Source organism: Eulemur rufifrons, chromosome 9 (genome assembly GCF_041146395.1).
Source record: "Eulemur rufifrons isolate Redbay chromosome 9, OSU_ERuf_1, whole genome shotgun sequence".
NCBI lineage: Eukaryota > Metazoa > Chordata > Mammalia > Primates > Lemuridae > Eulemur > Eulemur rufifrons.
The window spans coordinates 10628914-10646657 of record NC_090991.1 but is presented as its reverse complement, the minus strand read 5'-3'; the positions used below and the strand labels follow the sequence as shown (position 1 = coordinate 10646657).

Genomic DNA, 17744 nt, shown 5'->3' with positions numbered 1-17744 from the left:
TTTCCTTTAAATCCACTATTTTTTAAAAAAGAAAGGAAAAGGAGAAGACAACGACAACATCAAACATTACATTGAAGATTCTTACTAGCCAGGCAGGCTCACCCGCAGAGCTACGCTGGGGTTTGCGCACACCCAGATCTTAGGGGTGTCAGTTCTTCCCTGAAACTGGTAATACTGACCCAATAGCATCCTCTCGTGGCCAGACTGAACCGAAGCACCCAACAATACAGGAAGGTACACAGACGCTGGAGTATTTGGACATTAGGTGTTGGAAGTCTAGACGTGGAGATCACAAGACAATAGGCTTCCCAGAAACCCACTCTCGCCCACAGCTACTCAGTGCAAAGTCCCAAGAACGCCAGCTTCACAAGATCCCGAAATGCTCCGTCAAAAGCTGGACTCTGGCAAGGTTTTCTTTCGGCCCAAGGACAGAGTGTGGTATTTGACCTTCTGCAAGGTGCCGTAAGAAGTCTGCTCCCCCAGAACGCTCCTCTGTGATGCGCCAAGGCCACTGCCTCTCGGGGGCCTGCCGGCTTTGCGAGGGAGGTGGAGAGAGCTGGGGGCCGACCGGACGTCCCTCTCGAGATGGCTGCCCAGGCCCCTGGCCAGGCTCTCTCGGATCCGGAGGGAAGGAGATGAGCCTCGAGCCTGCTCGCTCATGGCGGGGCTCAGCCTGCCACTCAGCAGGGACGCTGGGGGTGCCGGGGGGCAGACCTCTGCCCTGTCATTCCTCTTATTCTCCTTCTTCCAAAACACAGACCTCAGCAGGGTGAGTGTTCCCTGCGGGGGTCTGTCCCCCTCAGAGTCCCTTTCCTCCACATTAGCCCTCGTCTTGGCTAAGGTTCCTCGCCAACTGTCCTTACTGTTTCCAGACAGTCCTGTGGAGGGGGAAGGTAGGCCATTCCTGCTTCCCACCTGGCCACTTCCCCTCCAGTTCGTGGCCTTCTGGCCTTCCGGTCGAGCTGCTTTCTCGTTCTCCATGGAGGGCGTCACAGTGAGGGGCATGTCGAACTTTCTGGGAAGCCTGATATCCTGGCCTGCATTCTCCTTTAGTTTCCTTGCTGTGTTTAGACCATCTGAGCTTCCAGGGCCCAGACAGTGGTTGGGGTGGCCCGAGGGACAGGGCACCTCGGCCAGTCCTCTTTCGCTGGCTCGCCCACCTTCTTCACCTTTAGCAGACACGGTGACATTTGACCTCGGCGAGGCCGACTTCTCCTCACCAGCAGCGCCCGTCAGCAGCGGCACGATGGACTGGCTCGTGGATCGAGGTCTTCGTCTGGACTCCAAATACTCCACCAACTCGACAGACGCACCGGGTGGTTTCTCCCGGGTTCCGAAGGACCACCGGAGGGGCATGGTCTTGAAGGGCCCCTGCTTGGCTCGGGAAGGGGTGGGCACCTTCATGCTGATGCTTCTGCCTTGCACGCCCCGTACCAAATGCCTGGACTGCGGCCCTCCTGAAAGAGACACCAAGACCATCAGTACCCAAATGACCCTCCAGCTGCACCACCTGTCATCTAAGGAACATTTACTGAGCACCTCTGACATACCAGGCAGTGGGCTGGGCAACGGGGACACAGCAGTGAGCAAGACACACAGGGTTCCTGCCCTCGGGGGGGAACCGCAATGGTTTCGCCCACTGTTCCACAGAAACCATTTACATATATGCAGCCACAGAGCGAGCCAGACCCACAGAAGGTAACTATGTGCCTGGGCAGCACAGACACCCGATAAAGCTCTGTCTCTGAGGCATCTGGCCCTAAGATTGAACACCATTTCCATCTACCGTTAAATATTTCTATGCAATAGAATGCTCAGGAAATGTTCTTGCTTTTCCAAGTCAAATTAGGTGCTTGTACCTTACAAATGCAAGAATCTCAGGTATCCTACCCCGGGCCAGGGGGAAGAAATGAACTGTGTGTTTAATTTTATCAGAGCTGCCACACATGCCTTCGCTGTGGGCTTTGCAATATCTGGATATAGTTGGGAACAAGTTTTTGATATTACTGTTAAGTGAGAAATAGAGTCTAAAAAGTACAGCATAGTCCAACTTGCAAAAAATATATATGTGTGTGTATTGTGCATACGTGTGCAAACATACCAGCAAGGATGGAGAAATTAATACTAAAAACAACAAGGCGTGGAGAGGACTGTGGGGGTGCTGGGTCTGACAGATTTCCTTCTTAATTCTCTCCTATATCTCAATGTTTCTAAAGGGAACATACATATAACCAGGGCTGTGTATTTTCTTTTCCTTAAGAAATTCTCAGTCATCAGTCGCTGCACCATTAAAATGTCTTCATTTACATGATGCCTGCAGTCACTGAAAAAGAAATCTTCAACTGAAACGTACAATCCACATGGCACACGGACAGTCCCACGCATTTGGAGAAAGGCTGTTGTCAACCTCACAAGCCCACCCCGCAGCAGGCCATTCCCAATATGCTGCTTCATCATGGGGTACGAGAGTGCAATGGACTGAAGGTTTTTGTCCCCCGCCCCAGAATTCATATGTTTGACACCCTAATCCCTGAGGTGATGATATAAGGAGGTGGGGCCTTTGGAGGTGATTAGGTCATGAGGGTGGAGCTCTTGGATTAGTGCCCTTATAAGAAGAGGCCAGAGAGCCAGCCAGTTCTATTTCCGCCACATGAGGACACAAGAAGCCGTCTACAACCTGGGAGAGGGCTCCCCAGAACCTGACCATGCTGGAACCCTGATCTCAGACTTCCAGCCTGCAGAACTCTGAGGAATACATTTCTGTGGCTGAAAATCTGCCCCACTACACAGTATTCTGTTACAGCAGCCCAAACAGAGTACGACACAAAGAAACTCCAAAAATGAGCAGGACCCCTGCCACCAAAAAAAAAAAAACCCTGTAGGTGGCACGGCCAACGCAATGTGCAACACAGAGAGGGGCCAGGGATCGTCAGGTGCACAGGGTGAGCTCAGAGACGAGCTCAGGGACAGCAAAGGAATGCGGGACAGGGGCGGCAGGGGATGCTGGCGGGGGCGGGGGTGGGGGGGTGGGGGGTGAGGCGAGCCGCAGGTCAGCCAAGCGCCCTGCAGAACTGGCTGCAGGGAAGAACACCCGCGCACACCAGAAGGAATCAGAGAGCAGCTCAGAGGTTCCTCAAGGATTTTACTTTTCAGGTTTTCCACAAAGAATGTTTGATTTTTTTTTTTTTTCTTTAAAGCATTTCTTTAAATTAGCCAGGCATAATTTTACCCAAAAAAACTTTGTAATTTCAGTTTGGATTGACCTTGTTCAATTCTCAGACTCTCGGAAGAAAAAAAATGTTCTGGGGTCTGAGATGTGTGTGAAGTGTTTCTCCCTCTCTCCCACAGCCCTGGGAAGGCCAAAAAGGGAAGCTTTGTATTAGGAGGACAAAGCTGTGACTTTTAGCCTTTCAAAATGAGAGCATGTCGCCCGGAGCCCTGGCAGGTGGTTCGAGGACTTGGCAGCTGCCCTAAATAGCTGTCCTTCCTTTCCTCCTGCTATGAAAGGGTCTGAGGCCAGGGCTGACATCAACGCCTGCGCTACATTTCCCGGCAGCCGCAGATGCCCACAGCACTCCATCCTCCGCTTTCTCAAGGCGGCGGTGAAAGAGCACCCTGCCTTCTTTATCCTCTTTCCTTCTATGTCTCGGACTACGATGGCAGGATCTGAGCCAGAGAGCACTTTAATAAAATTGAGAATAAACAGCGTAAGAACAGAAGAGAGTGGGAAAGCGCCCACGCTAACTCCACGCGCTTCCACGCTACCAAGCACCCCACTTCTGTCCGGGTGGAGGCGAGTCCTGGTGTCCCTCCCGGGGTGCTGGAGCTGGAGACTCAGGTGGCGCCCAGGGACTCCCGAGCACTCACGCGGGCTCAACCCCCACCCCAGCCCCAGAGGACTCTGGCCTTGCTCATTTCCAGCCCGTCTGGCTGGAGAACCAGGAAGGGCCTGGAGTCTGATGCCGCGTTAAAGACAGACAGTTAAGTTCTTCCTGAAGGTGACGGAAGCCCCACAGCAGGCGCAATAAGCTTCTCGGGTCCCACGGGAGTCCCCTTCACACAGATGGCACCTATGCAGTTGATGGGCTGTCCCCACGCCGACACTGCCGTCCTGGAGCCGGCAGACACCACTCTGAGAAGCTCCACATCTGTTCCTGTCCCTGTGTGGCCACCTAGATTCCTAGGAGACTTTTTATCCTTGGCTCATGATATAACCATCAATTCAGACTCACAATATGTGTTGTGAGTGGGGCCAGGGGACTCTTTGTGCGGTCCTTAGCCCACGGGCAATAGGACTTCTCCTAATCAGGGCTTTCAATCTCTCCAATGGCTTCCATTGTGCCTCATATACCCACCCACTTATTCATTCAGAAAACAGTTAATGAGCGCCTACTGTGTGCCAAGGACTGTCTCCAGTGCTGGGGATACAGTCTGTCCTTATGGGGTTTAGCAAAAGCAAAACTCTGTGATATCATGTGATGTAGTGACAAGAGCTATAACAAAGAATAAGGCAGGGTAAGGGGACACAGGGTGGCAAGTGAGTGATGAGTGTGATTTGAGGAGGGACCCGAGGGAGGGAGGGAGCCATGTGGAGATCTGGAGAAAACAGGCTCCAGGCAGAAAGAGCAGCAGGTGCAAAGGCTCTGAGGCAGAGGCAACCTTGGTAGGCCCGGGACACAGCAAAGAAACTGCTCTGGCTGAAGAAAAGGGGACACACTAAGAGCCCTCACCTTCTGAGCCCCTGTCTGTGTCTAGAGACATCTCTGTCTCCAGCTTTCAGTGTCAGAAACAATTATAGGACCTTTCTGTCCCTAGTTGTTTTGGTTGTCATTTGTTTTCTTTTTAAACATCTCTTGTGCCCTTTACAATTTCCTCACAGCCTGGTGACCATTTCTGGGTGGAGGTCAGAGTGCACCCTGAGGCAAACCTGACCCCTAAACTTTCCTCTGGTCCCTTAGAAGATAAGAAAAAGCTTCACAGATGAGTTGAGACCCCTCCACCTCTGAGGCTAAGCCAGCAGGACAAGGCTGGGGAAGAGAAAGTCTAGATGTCACCCCACCAGCCCTCAGGAGCCAAAGCCACTGCCCTTTCCCTCACTCCCAGAACCACCACCACTCAAGAGAGGGCGGACCAGAGCCCCAGGGGGCAGAAAAAGAAAAAATAACACATAAGGGGGTCCAGCAGTCAGAGAAGAAAAATAAACAGAACAGTCAGAAAAGGCCCTCACGAAACAGAGCCATCAGAGGAAACAGATGACAACTGAAAATCATCAATAATCCTTGAGACTCAAGTATGGAACAACTGGGAACTGAAAAATGTGACTTTCTGGATTTAAAATTCAGTATGTGAATTGAAGCCACACAGGACTCCTGCTGAGACCCAAATGAGTGGCCTGAAAGATAAAGTGACAGAGACAGCTCACACCATACGAGCAAAATGATCACAAGATAGAAAACACAAGGAAACAGGCAGGAGGCTGAGAAGACCAATCCAGGAGACCCGACAGGAATCTGCAAAGCAGAACAGACAATAATTAAGCAAAAAATAAAGGAACATTTCCCTAAAGTTGGCCTGAGTCTGTAGAGGGAAAGGAAACCCCAACTTCTCTGTGTCCACAGACCTGGGCATATTCTAGTAGAATTTCTAAACCACAGGGTCAAAGAGAGAATCTTAAAAGCTGCTGTCCTGAAAGAACAAATGACTCTCACACGAAAAGGAACAGCCTGGGCTTCTCACCTGCAACCCTGGGGCATGGGAGGCTGTGGGAAAACAGCTAGAGACGCCGAGAGAAAAGGGTTGCAACCCAAGAGTCCTGCAACCAGCCAAGCTGCCATTCTCTCGCAGGTGAAAGCAAATATCTGCGGCTATGCGAAGACTTTGAGGACATATCACACATACCCAGGAAAGAGCTCTGACCAAACACTAATGAATCAGAACCGTGACCTCAAGACAGAGGGTGACAAAGAGGAAAAAAACAGTGGTGCACAGTGGCCCCTGCCATCCATGTACCAGCCACACGAAATGGAGAAGGACAAGTGGCCTCAGAATGTGTCACTTAAGGTTAAGTAAACACTGTGAAGGGGACAATAACCACAGTCTGGAACAGAGAGTACTAGATCATCTCAGTAAAATCTAGGAGTTCCCGACACAGAGCAGAGAGAGCCTGTGAAGGCATTTCAAAGCTCTCATTTTGGGGGGAATGACAGGGAAAAGAGTGACAACAGGAGCACGATACATTTCTCCTCCTGCTGAGGGGAAAGGAGAAAGCAGCGGTGAAATGCGGCACCCCGTGGGAAACAGGTGGATTCTAAATATTGGGAAAGAGAAAGTAGCAATGAACAAAATGGAAATGAACAGCAAAACTTCCAAATGGACAAGGAACAAAGAGCAACACGACCAAAGCAGCAAAAACGAGCAAAAAGAAGAAACAAGTAATATAACATTGTCAAAAGTGACATGAATGAAATCAAGTTGTGCAGTTGTTATGTGAAGTATGGATACTCCAATTATAAGACAGGCTCTGAATTTCTGGCATCAAGAAAACAAACAAAAACACCCAGCAACATGCTGTTTATAAAAAACCACTTAAAACGAACTTAAAAAGAAAGATTCAGAAGGCAAAAGAGAAGGGCAAAACGACACCAGGCAAATGCAAACAAACAGAAAGGAAGGGGTGGAATTATTAATCTTGAACAAGGTAGAATTTAAGGTTCAAAGCATTAAATGGGATAAAGAATGATATTATAATGATAAAAAGCACAATTTTTAAAGAAGATCTAATAGTCATAGACTTACAAACACCTATTAACAAAGCAGCTAACAACATAAGGCAAAAATTATTATTAAAATTCAAGGAGTACTTGATTAAAAATACCCCTATACAGAAAGGTTTCAGTATATCTCCTTCCTAGTCAGGCAGTCCTAGAGAAGGTATATTTAAAGGGGGATTGAATAAATAATCAACTCACCTAATATAATAGTTATAAAGCTCATATCCCTCAAATAGACAACATACATTATTCTATATGTACAGAGAACATTCACAAAATAATAATCATGTACTTGATCACAAAAAGGGAATAATTTTTGAAAACCACATTCTTGGATCCTAATATACAAAATCAGAAAAAAAGAATAAAAAGGTGACCAAAAATCCTTAAATACTTGGAACTTTCAGATAACCTCTAAATCAAAGAAGAAATCAAAACTGAAATACTATCTGGAAAGCGCCAAAAAAAGATAAAAACAAAACTTTTGAGGCCCAGTAAAAGGCGCAGAGGAAATTTACCATCAGAGGCACCTACACTGAGAAGCTAAGAAAGTCCAAGCCCACCCAGGGCCCCTTATTGACAAAGGGCCTCTGGGAGGGACCCCCAGTAGTTTTTTTATGGGTTCATGTTTTCATAAAAATTGCTAAAGTGTTTTTATATTCTTCTTCTTTTAGAGTCTTCCCCCACACCCAACTCAATTATATAAGTTGCAGTGCCCATAAAACTTGAATCCCTTCATTTTATTGTAAATGGCAATTTACATTTAATATATTACAATGTCCTATAACCAGAGCCACCAGAAAGATGGTGGTCTCAGACTGTCAATGTTTCTCTGCAGAGGACCACTGGTCTTTGGTAAGGACAATTTTTTACTGAATGAGACCATCCCTGGGCATTGCAGAACACTCAACATCCTTGCCCTCTGGGGACCAAATGCCAGTAGTCACCCCTATTAATTTTGACAGTCAAAAAAAAAACCTCTCCTACATTATTCCCAAACCCATGAGGGCGGGGAGAAGAGGTCGTACCAACCACTATTGAAAACCTGTACGACAGATTTTGTTCTTGCCCAACTTTAATAATCACAAGAAAATAAGGTTAGATTTTTCAGAGCTTCTCAAACAGATAACAAAATCTGTCACCATTTTATTTAAACACCAAGGGAGAAATCCCCCTTAGGAAGCAAGACTCTGGTAGTATCCGAATGGAGCAAACCCTAATTTGGAATTTATGTTTAGGAGCCTCAGAGCAAGGACTCCTAAGGTCTGTTTTCAGCCCTGTCACTTCCTAGGGGTCAGCTTGCCACTGGTTACCTTACTTCTAAGTTTCAGCTTTCCCCTTTGTACAAGGGCGATAATTTCACCTCTTCCAGGGATTTTGAGGACTAAGTCAGCTAATGTAAGTAAAATGCCCACAAGGGTTTGGAGGACGGTTATCATTCCTTCCCTAACCCTCCCTGTGTCTCTGCAGAGTCTTTAGAACTGTGCCTAATGCCTGTCGGAATACCACGTTGAAAACCTGGGCCATCCTTTGAAGTTGCCTCCTCCTGGGAGGATGACAAACACATTTCTCCTTAGGAGAACTGAGAGATGGCCTGAGGCACTGTGTCATTAGACAGAGATGGGGGGAATTCATGAGTTTGTCATAGGCCGTGTGCTAACAGGGATGAACAATCTTGAAAAAGAACATCTTTTTTGTTTGTTTTATAGACACTATCTTGAATGGAAAACTTAAGGGGAAAAGAAATGTCCAGACAGGGCAAGTCCAAACATGCTGCATTCAATAGCATGCCTGCACAGAAACATATTCTAGAGAAATCAGACACATCCAGGATGCACGTACGTGCTATCAGCATCATGTCTAATAGTCAAATACTGCAGCCAAAATGCCAAACACTGCGGAATAATGAACTGAACTGTGATACATGTGCCATCGTAAACCAGAAGGGGGAACTCAGTGATAATCTGAAACCAGTTGTGGCTTTAAGATTCTGTCATCATATTATTCACTCGTAAATATGTAACAGGAGCGTGGTACACAAAGGTATGTAAGTCCTCACAACCTGGTCGGACAGGTTCTTGGAAACTACTACTTGAAGCAAAACAACAATGTATAACAAAACCAGCTTTCTCATAGGCTAAGAGAAATAAACAAGTGTTAAGTTCTTACTGCATATTTCTGGTAATGAAAACATCACCGCACTTCTAAATAAAGAGCCAAAACATGTCTGATATTAAACAGTGAAATAAATGTGAGCTTTACATACATTAAAGAAAGATTCACAAAAACAAGTAAGATCATGATTTACCTGCTTACTCCAGTTCAGAACCGCAGGTGGCTGGAGCCCGTCCCAGCCGCTCAGGGCACAGGCGAGACTCCTCCTTGGACAGAATGCCCTTCCACGCAGGGTGACTCACACACGGCCACACTCACACGGGGACCACGCAGACACACCAATTGATCTCTGGGACGTGGGAGGAAATCTGAGTTCCCAGAGGAAACCCACAGACACAGGGAAAAAAGGCAAACCCCACACACACAGTGGCCACAGCTGGGAACTGGGTTTTTTCCCCCCCATTAACTTTGTAACAAAATGACATTGATAGAAACTGTATTATTCCGGGACCTGCTGTACTGTGTTGAGTACCTGGATACAATGGTGACATAAAGTGTAAAGAAACAAGCAGCTGATAAACAAACACACACTATGCCCTAGAAATCCCACTCCTTGGTCGGCACCCCACAGAAGTGCAGACATATGTATAACAAAGACGTGAACAAAAATGTTCATGGCGGTATTACTGGTAACAGCTCCAAAGTGGAAGCAACCCCAAAATCTAACCACAACAGAATAAACAAACAAAATATGATCTAGTCTTACAATGTGGGAGATCTGGATAAGGGAAATGGTGCAAATCCGCCAAGCAGTGGACAGGGCGCAGCGATAACCCAGCCTGTCTGCTCCACAGCGAAACTTGTATGGATTTTTGGAGAATTCGTAAATAACGCAAGCATCCATAAATCTGACAACTCCTGGTGCCTCCCTTGACAACCAGGCCAAACTTCCCCAGGTCAGACCACCGGGACAGCCTCTGCGACAGACCCCAGCCCATGCGTGAACCTACAGAAAGAGGTTCCCCACCTCACCCTTCACACTCTCTTTTGCTTTTGTATCAACTATAGTCGACAGACAACAGTCTGTCTCTCTCCCTCTCTTACACACACATAAGTGAACTTCTGTGCAGAGAACTATGCATCTCTGACTTTTTTATTTACAAAGAAAATAAAATGAAAAAACTATTGTTACACATAACATATAAACCTCACAAATACAAAGTTGAGCAAAAGAAGCCAAACAAAAAAGAATGCATACTGTGTACCTCCATTTATATCAAGTTCTGAAATAGGCAAAACTGATCTGTGATGTTGGAAGTCAGAATGAATGCTCACACATGGGAAACAGGGAAACAGCAATGACTGAGAGAGATACGACGTGGTCAGGTTCCAGAATGTTGTATTTCTTAATCTGGAAATGTTCATTTTATGATAATTTATCAGATGTACACTTGCGATTAGTACATTTTGCTATAAATTATATTTACAACATAATTATATGTAATATTAAATATACACACATCAAAGTGTACTAATCAGAAGTATATATTAATATAATATTTCTATATGTGACATTTCTATTAAAATTTTGTTTAAAAAACTAAATTAGGGGCTAACAGGAAATAAGGAAACTAAGAAAGTAATTTGAATGTGTTACCCCTTTCTGGCTGGAGGAGCACAGAGGCTACAGACAGACAGACAGACACACACACACACACACACACACACACGGTTCTTACTTACACACTTTGTTTCTACAGTGATCCCCTCACTCTCCTGTGCTATCATCAATTTCTCCCTCTAGCCTGGGCCATCTGAACGCTAAGGTGCTCTACTAGTTCCTAGCTAGCAAAGAAAGACAAACAACCACTGCCAGCCCACCTTCCTTTAGCCACCTTGCTCGGTGGTGACACGCTGACACTTCCTCGGCCCATCTCTCCTCCACCTGCTGCAGCCGGGCTTCCTTCTCTCCAACCATGGCAGATGCTCTTGGCAAGTGACTGTGACCTTCCAGCCTGGGGCTCACCTACCCTTCCTCCCCTCACTCTGCCCACAGCAGCGCGCCACACGGTGGGCTGCGCCTTCTCGGCTCCTTTGCTGGCCTCTCTGCCTCTGCTCAACCCCCGGGTGTTGGAGGGCTCCTGGGTTTGGTCTCAGGTCTTCACTCTTCTATATCTTCACAATTTCCCTAGGGGCGCTCAGCCAGCTCCGGGGCTTTCCATTCCATCCACGTGCTGACTGCTCTCAAATATTTATCTCCACTCCCTAGTCATCGCGTCAAAGTGGATGTCTTAGAGGAATCTCACAAATAACATGTCAAAAAATTCTTGACTTCCCTCCAAACCTGACCCTGTTCCTACCCAGCTCTTTCCCATCTCGTGAACTCACAACTATCCACCTATTTAGACCCTAAACAAAGAGTGGTCCCTGACTGTTCCCTTTCCTTCACCGAGTATCAGCACATCCTGGTAGCTCTATCTTCAAAATACATCCATGGTGTGACCATCTCCTACCTCACACACCAGTCTAAGCCACCCTCTCCCCCACCTGGATAGAACCACGATAGCTTCCTAACAGGCCTTCCTACGTCCGCTCTTGCCCAGCCAAGGCAGACTTTCTAAAAACATAAATCAGATCAGCTGCTTCCCTGTTCAAAACTCTCCAGTAAGCTAAAAAAGTTGATCTCGTGGAGCTAGCGAGCAGAACAACAGCGCTCAGAGTCTGGAAAGGGTTGGGGTGAGGGGATGCAGAGAGGTTGGGTCATGGCTACAAACATACAGTTAAATAGAAGGAATAAGTTCTAGTGTTCAATAGCGCGGTACAGAGACGATAGTTAATAATTTATTGTATATTTCAAAACAGCTAGAAGAGAATATTTGAGACATTCTCCACACAAAGATAAGATAAATGTTGGAGGTGATGGATGTCCTAATTATCCTGATTTGGTCATTGCACATTGTATGCTTGTATCAAAATAACACATGTACCTCATAAATATGTATAATTATTATGTATCAATGTAAAAGATGATTAAAGCAGAAGTATAAAAGAAAAATCTCTCCACTAAAGTCCAAACTTCATTCCATGCTCCAAAATGTCCCTCATGACCCGGCCCCTGTCAACCTCCTCACTCTCTGCTCCGGCCACAGCTCTGGTTTCCTCTGGCCCTCGGACACATCGCCTGCACCCTGGACAGCTCCTCTCCTGAGTCACTCTCTCACTCACTCAGTGTCACCTCCCAGAAAGGTCTTTCCCACCCCACCCTATCTAACGGGGGCCTCCACATCCTCTGCCCACCCTTGGCCTCGCTATATTCTCCCCTGATTATTCACCTCTTCGCCCTTATCCCTGCTTTAAAGCCCATCGCTGCAAGAGCTTCCTTGTTTAAGTTTTGTCCTCCCCGTGAGCCAGTGAGCTGCATGGGGCAGAGAGAGGATGCACCTGTGGCTGGAGGGCAGGTCACGGGAGACCCTATGTGAGTGACGAACGAGCCTTTACAGAAAAGGAAAATGAAAATGAAATCAGCAAATTTCACCAACATACCCTTGTCCTGACTGCAGAGGCTGTTTGTGAAGACAGGGGGGTCGGGAACCTGGGGCAAGGAGGGCCCGGGGGCCGAGCTCCAGGACAGCAGGCTGCCCCTCGTGCTGCCGGTGTTGCTCCCAAGCCTCATGAGCCAGTGGTCAGACAAGGAGGAGCTGGTGGAGCCTGCAGGGGAAGCACAGGGAGGGAGGCTGCGCCCAGCTCGGTAAGGCCAGATCCCCGCCCACCCCACCGGTCAGCCCTGGAACTGCAGAACCACAGAAACCAAAGGTAATGACCAGAGGAGATCTGTTACCACGTGACCAAGCGTAACGTTCAGGGAAAGGCATTTGGGCTCAGAATGGAAGGTATGCTCCTGAGTGTTGAAATCCTTTCCGTGAAATGACTTGTCGCCAACTCTGGCTTCCTAAATATGTTCTGTGTGTTTTTGTTTTTCCCAAAGCCAAAGAACTTCAGTACTCACAGCGATAGCCAAAGCCAGGGAAACAGCAGTGTATCCCCAGCACCACGACCCAGTTCCCACAGGAGAACATGCAAGAGGGTATGGCACAGAAGTGCACCCCAAGTTTAGGGAAACCGACTCTTTTTACAATGGGCATTAAGGGTGTCTACGCTTTGTTCTGCAGGGAGACATTATCTTAATAGGTTTGGTTTAGACCTGCAGACCATTTTTCAAAACTGTTAGGAAAAAATCTGATTAATTTTTTTTTAATGCTCTCTCATCCCAAAGATAAGGACGGCTGGTTTGTAGAGTAAAACAAGTCATACAAAAGAGTCAACTTTGGTGCTCTTTTTCTCCTCTAGATTTCCAAGCAAGTTTGAAGCTGTCTAGTAAATGAATTGCTAGGGTGCAATTAAGTACCTACATTTCCTAGAAAGGCCCTGCATCCATTATAACTGCCCCTCCGTTTCTAACAGGAAAAACACGGGTTTAAAATTCAATCTGAATTAGCCAGGCATGGTGGTGCGTGCCTGTAGTCCCAGCTACTCGGGAGGCTGAGGCAGGAGGATCTCTTCGGCCCAGGAGTTGGAGGTTGCTGTGAGCTAGGTTAATGCCACAGCAATCTAGCACCAACAACAGAGCGAGACTCTGTCTCAAAAAATATAAAAAATAAAAAATAAACAAAATTGAATCTGGCTAGACAGGAGTGAGACTAGGAATATGGGATTCCACATTGCCAAGTGTCACCAGCCCCGGATACGAAAATGCATTCTTTCCCCCTTTCTTGAATTACAATATATCCACCCACACCCTGAGAAATGACCTGCTAGCCTGTGGTGCTCAGATTTCTCTAGCAGCAGCCGGGGCTTCCTCTTTCAGATCCTTGCCTACCTCTCCTGGTCCTTGATGTTCAATTGAGCATCTTCCCAATTCTGAAAGTGACTTCCCAAATCCCCTCTCCTGTCATGAGCAGCCGTACCTACCTCTCATGGAGCTGCTGGCTGACCAGGGAGGGATGCTGTTTCGCTTCTGATAAAACAGGATGTAAGCCCCTCTGGTACTGACCTCGTCTTCTCGAAGTGGTTCTACAGTGCTGTCATCGTAACTGTACCATTGGCCATCCAGAGAGTTCCGGCAGTAGGCTGCAAAGATCCAAGCCCCAAGTCTTAATTAGTGGAACCCCAAAAGACTGGAAGACATTTCCCACTGGCAGAGCTGAAAAATGAACCTACTTATCACAGAATGAGTGAAAAAAAAAAGTCCATTTTGGCCAGAAATGAATTTTTTGGACTCAGAAAAGATCAAAAAGTTATACTCCCAGATTCTTACTGATAAAAAGTGTTGTTAATATTTTAAGTTGAATTCTTATGTTGTGGCCCTTGCTCAGTCAAAATCTCCAATGAAAGGGAGCCCCCAAGTCATCTAGCCAGACAATAATGTCAACATTCACCCCATTTCTTCTAAGAAGCTTCAAAATGCGCCTCTCCGATTAAGTATGCAATAAAAGTGAAAATGAGAATCACAGCTGGGATTATGGCATACTTCTTTCCTACCTAAGAACTGAAGTCAAACATTTAAGGAAAGTTGATAATCACAATTCTTACCACCTCCCAAACAACTACAACAAAACATCCTCCTCCTTGCCCTCCAGGCTCTCATTGCTTCGACACACCAAATTCTTTCTGCCTCAGGGCCTTTGCACATGCTAGCACTATGCCCATAAAATAATTCCTCCCATTATTCACACGGCTGGTTCTACCTCTTCCTCAGCTCTTAGCCTACATGGGACATGCTCAGAGAGGCCTTATCTTTATCACAGACACATTCAATTAGTCAATCAATCATCCTTTCAGGTAATCTGTCAGGTAGTGAAGGTGCTAAAATGATGCATCTTTTTACTGTCTCCAAAATTAGACTGAAGCCCCATGAGGGCAGGCCTCATATTTGTCTGGTTCACTACTGAAGCTCTGGCCCTAGCACAGAGCCTGGCACAGAATGGAAACTTAATAAACAATGGTTCAATGAATGAATGAGTGATGATCCTGGATTTCTATACTGTTTAGTGTTTTCCAAATTGCAAGCCATCAGCCCATTAGTACACTGGTAATTAGTGCACCTTTTAAAAAATAAAATATTTTAAAACATCTTTTAAAAATTAAATATTATTGTAGAATAGAATAGATGAAAGTATATCACATGTAGTAAACGTAATTATCTCATGACACCTTTGGTTAGCCTGTATATATGTATATACACATAAACGTAAACACACACACACACACACACACACGCATGAATGGATGTGCATACCGGGTCACAATTTAACCCTGTATGTCAAGACATTTAGCCATTTAGTCAAGTGCCTCACCATATTATTTTATTTCATTTTAACATCTTTTAAGTTTATTTTGATAGGTAAAATGGCAAAAAAGTAAAAGTCCACTAAAAGCAAAAGATGCATCTATGGTAATGTCGGCATTTATGTAAAAGTATACGGTAGCACAACAGCTACTAATGTTTGAGGCCACAATATGAGAAGCATCTTATGTATGTTAGTTCTAATCATGAAAACCCTTGCAAGTAGGAGTCCTCATTGCCACATTGCAGGCTGACTGCCCGGCACTGACATGGACGAGGAAGTCATGGCACAAACTGCTGCACATGAAAGAGCCGCTAGGATTACATAACAGGAAGTTATTTCTTATACCCTAAAGTTTGAAATCAGAGACTCTCACTTACTACACTCAGATCTGCCATGGGGCCTTCACCCTGGACTGCACTGGCTAAATCCTGACAAAGTCTGGATCTGTTTAAGGACGCAGCCCAGCTCCCTTTGTGACTACGTACTCCTCCGACACAGGCTCAAGATTTCCTGAGACCCCATCACTGGCTAAGCACAAACCCACAGTTCCTGACTCCTCGTCAGTGGAGGAAAAGTGGGAAATGGAATCAGCCGGGGTCCTGTGTAATCCAAAGGTATGTTCACTCACAAAGAGGCCAATGAGACAGAATACCAAAGTCTAGAAAGAGACCTACAACAGAAAAATTTAGTATGTGATATAGTAGATGGCATCTCTGAAAGAATAAGGCAGATTTTTTAATGAGAAGTGGTCTTAGGACAAACTGGTACCTTCTGGGGGAAAAAATGGAACCCCTTCTCTCCAGAACATCAAGAAACTCCAAATCCAAGACTTAAAGTGTAAAAAACTAAAACCTGGCTAGGTGTGGTGGCTCACACCTATAATCCCAGCACTTTGGGAAGCTGAGACAGGAGGATCACTTGAGGCCAGGAGTTTGAGCTTGCAGTGAGCTATGTTTACTGCACTCTAGCCTACGTGAGAAAGTGAGACCCTACGTCAAAAAAAAAACAAAAACAAAAACAAAAAACAAACAAAAAAACCAACCACAAACACACTAGTAGAAAATGCAGGAAAAACACTTTTTAATCTTAGAATAAAAAAGGCTTTCTAATCATGACTCAAAATCCAGAAGGCTTAAAAGAAATGATGGCAAATTTGGCTACCTAGAAAAGCAATAATAAAAACTTTCTACACAGCAAAAAATTACCATAGGAATAGTCAACTGACAGATGTATAACGGAACAGATATTTGCAATTTATATTACAGACAAGAAGCAAATTTCATTATATATAGAAATTAGAGCATCTAGAAATTGATGGGGACAAGATTAACAATCCATTTGAAAACAATAAAATGATGCGGATAGTTCACAGGAAAGGAACCACAATGGCACAAACGTATGAAAAGATGCTCACGTCCACACCATTAAGAAAGAAGCTAAATACTAAATTTACACTGAGACACCATTTTTTACCTATTAGATTGGCAAAAATCCAAAAGTTTAATGGCATACTCTACTCGAGAGACTATAAGGAAACAGGTATTCTCTTCCTCTTGTAGGAATGCAAATTCCTGCAACCTTTGTGCAAGCGAATTTGTTCATATTTGGCAATTCTGAGAATTTATTCTACCAATAAACTCACACATACAGAAATGACAAACAAACGGTTATGACAGCAATATTTGTAACAGCAAAAGAATGCATGAGCCCAAGGTCCATCTATGGGACATTTAATATTGTTACATTTATTCGGTGCATTTATGGAAGAGGATGGAGAAGGTTTCTATAAATGGAGATATGGAAAGATTTCCGACAGATTTCAAGGCAGGGAACCCAGGTGTAATGCAGCAAATGGTACTTTTACTTAAATTAGGAGGTGGGGAGGAAATACATGAAACGTATGTGTGTGGATATTAATATGTGTGTGTATGCATATATGAAAATATACTCACAATTGCTTATGTTTACAAAAAGAAACCATGGGAGACTACACCGGGAACTATGAAGAGTGGTTACCCTTGAATGGGGAGGGGCAGACGAAGGACAAAGATGGGATCAAGACTCTCACTGTCCATCATTTTCAGGCTGTGTGAGCTTTGAAATATAAGAACGCATAACCTACTCAACATATTTCATCTGAGATTTCTAAAAACCTGAAATGTAGTGAAACAACCATACTTGTAAAAAGTAAAAGAATGAAAAAGGAATAAACTCACAATGTCAAAAGATAAGAGTAGAAAAAGCAACAGCTCAGCTTTGAGAGCCCAGGCAGAGACTGGGGACGGGGGACTCCGCAGCTGAGCTGAGGGAGGGAGGAAAGGGGCCGTTCACCCCACTGCACCCCCAGGGGTCCAGTACTGGATATATCGGGGACCACAAAAGGCCAGGTCAGGTGAGGGCCAACAACGAAACCAGGATGCTCTGAAAAAGAAACCCAGGACAAGAAGGAGTACTTACAAGTTCAAATTTAATAACAGAAATGAAAACAGTAACCCAGCTAGGAGACGAAGGT

General features: G+C 45.5%; 1 protein-coding gene across 2 annotated transcripts in view; it reads right to left on the bottom strand.

Annotated features, from left to right (window-relative positions):
- Positions 1 to 315: 315 nt before the first annotated feature.
- Positions 316 to 17744, bottom strand: part of USP43 (ubiquitin specific peptidase 43) — a 62125-nt gene continuing 44696 nt past the window's right edge. For both annotated transcript variants that reach the window (XM_069483381.1, XM_069483382.1), the window contains exons 13-15: positions 13854 to 14012; positions 12429 to 12593; positions 316 to 1457 (exon numbers count right to left, since the gene is read on the bottom strand). In XM_069483381.1, coding sequence (XP_069339482.1) covers positions 388 to 1457; positions 12429 to 12593; positions 13854 to 14012 — 1394 coding nt within the window. In that variant the 3' untranslated portion in view covers positions 316 to 387. The remainder of the gene's footprint in view (positions 1458 to 12428; positions 12594 to 13853; positions 14013 to 17744) is intronic.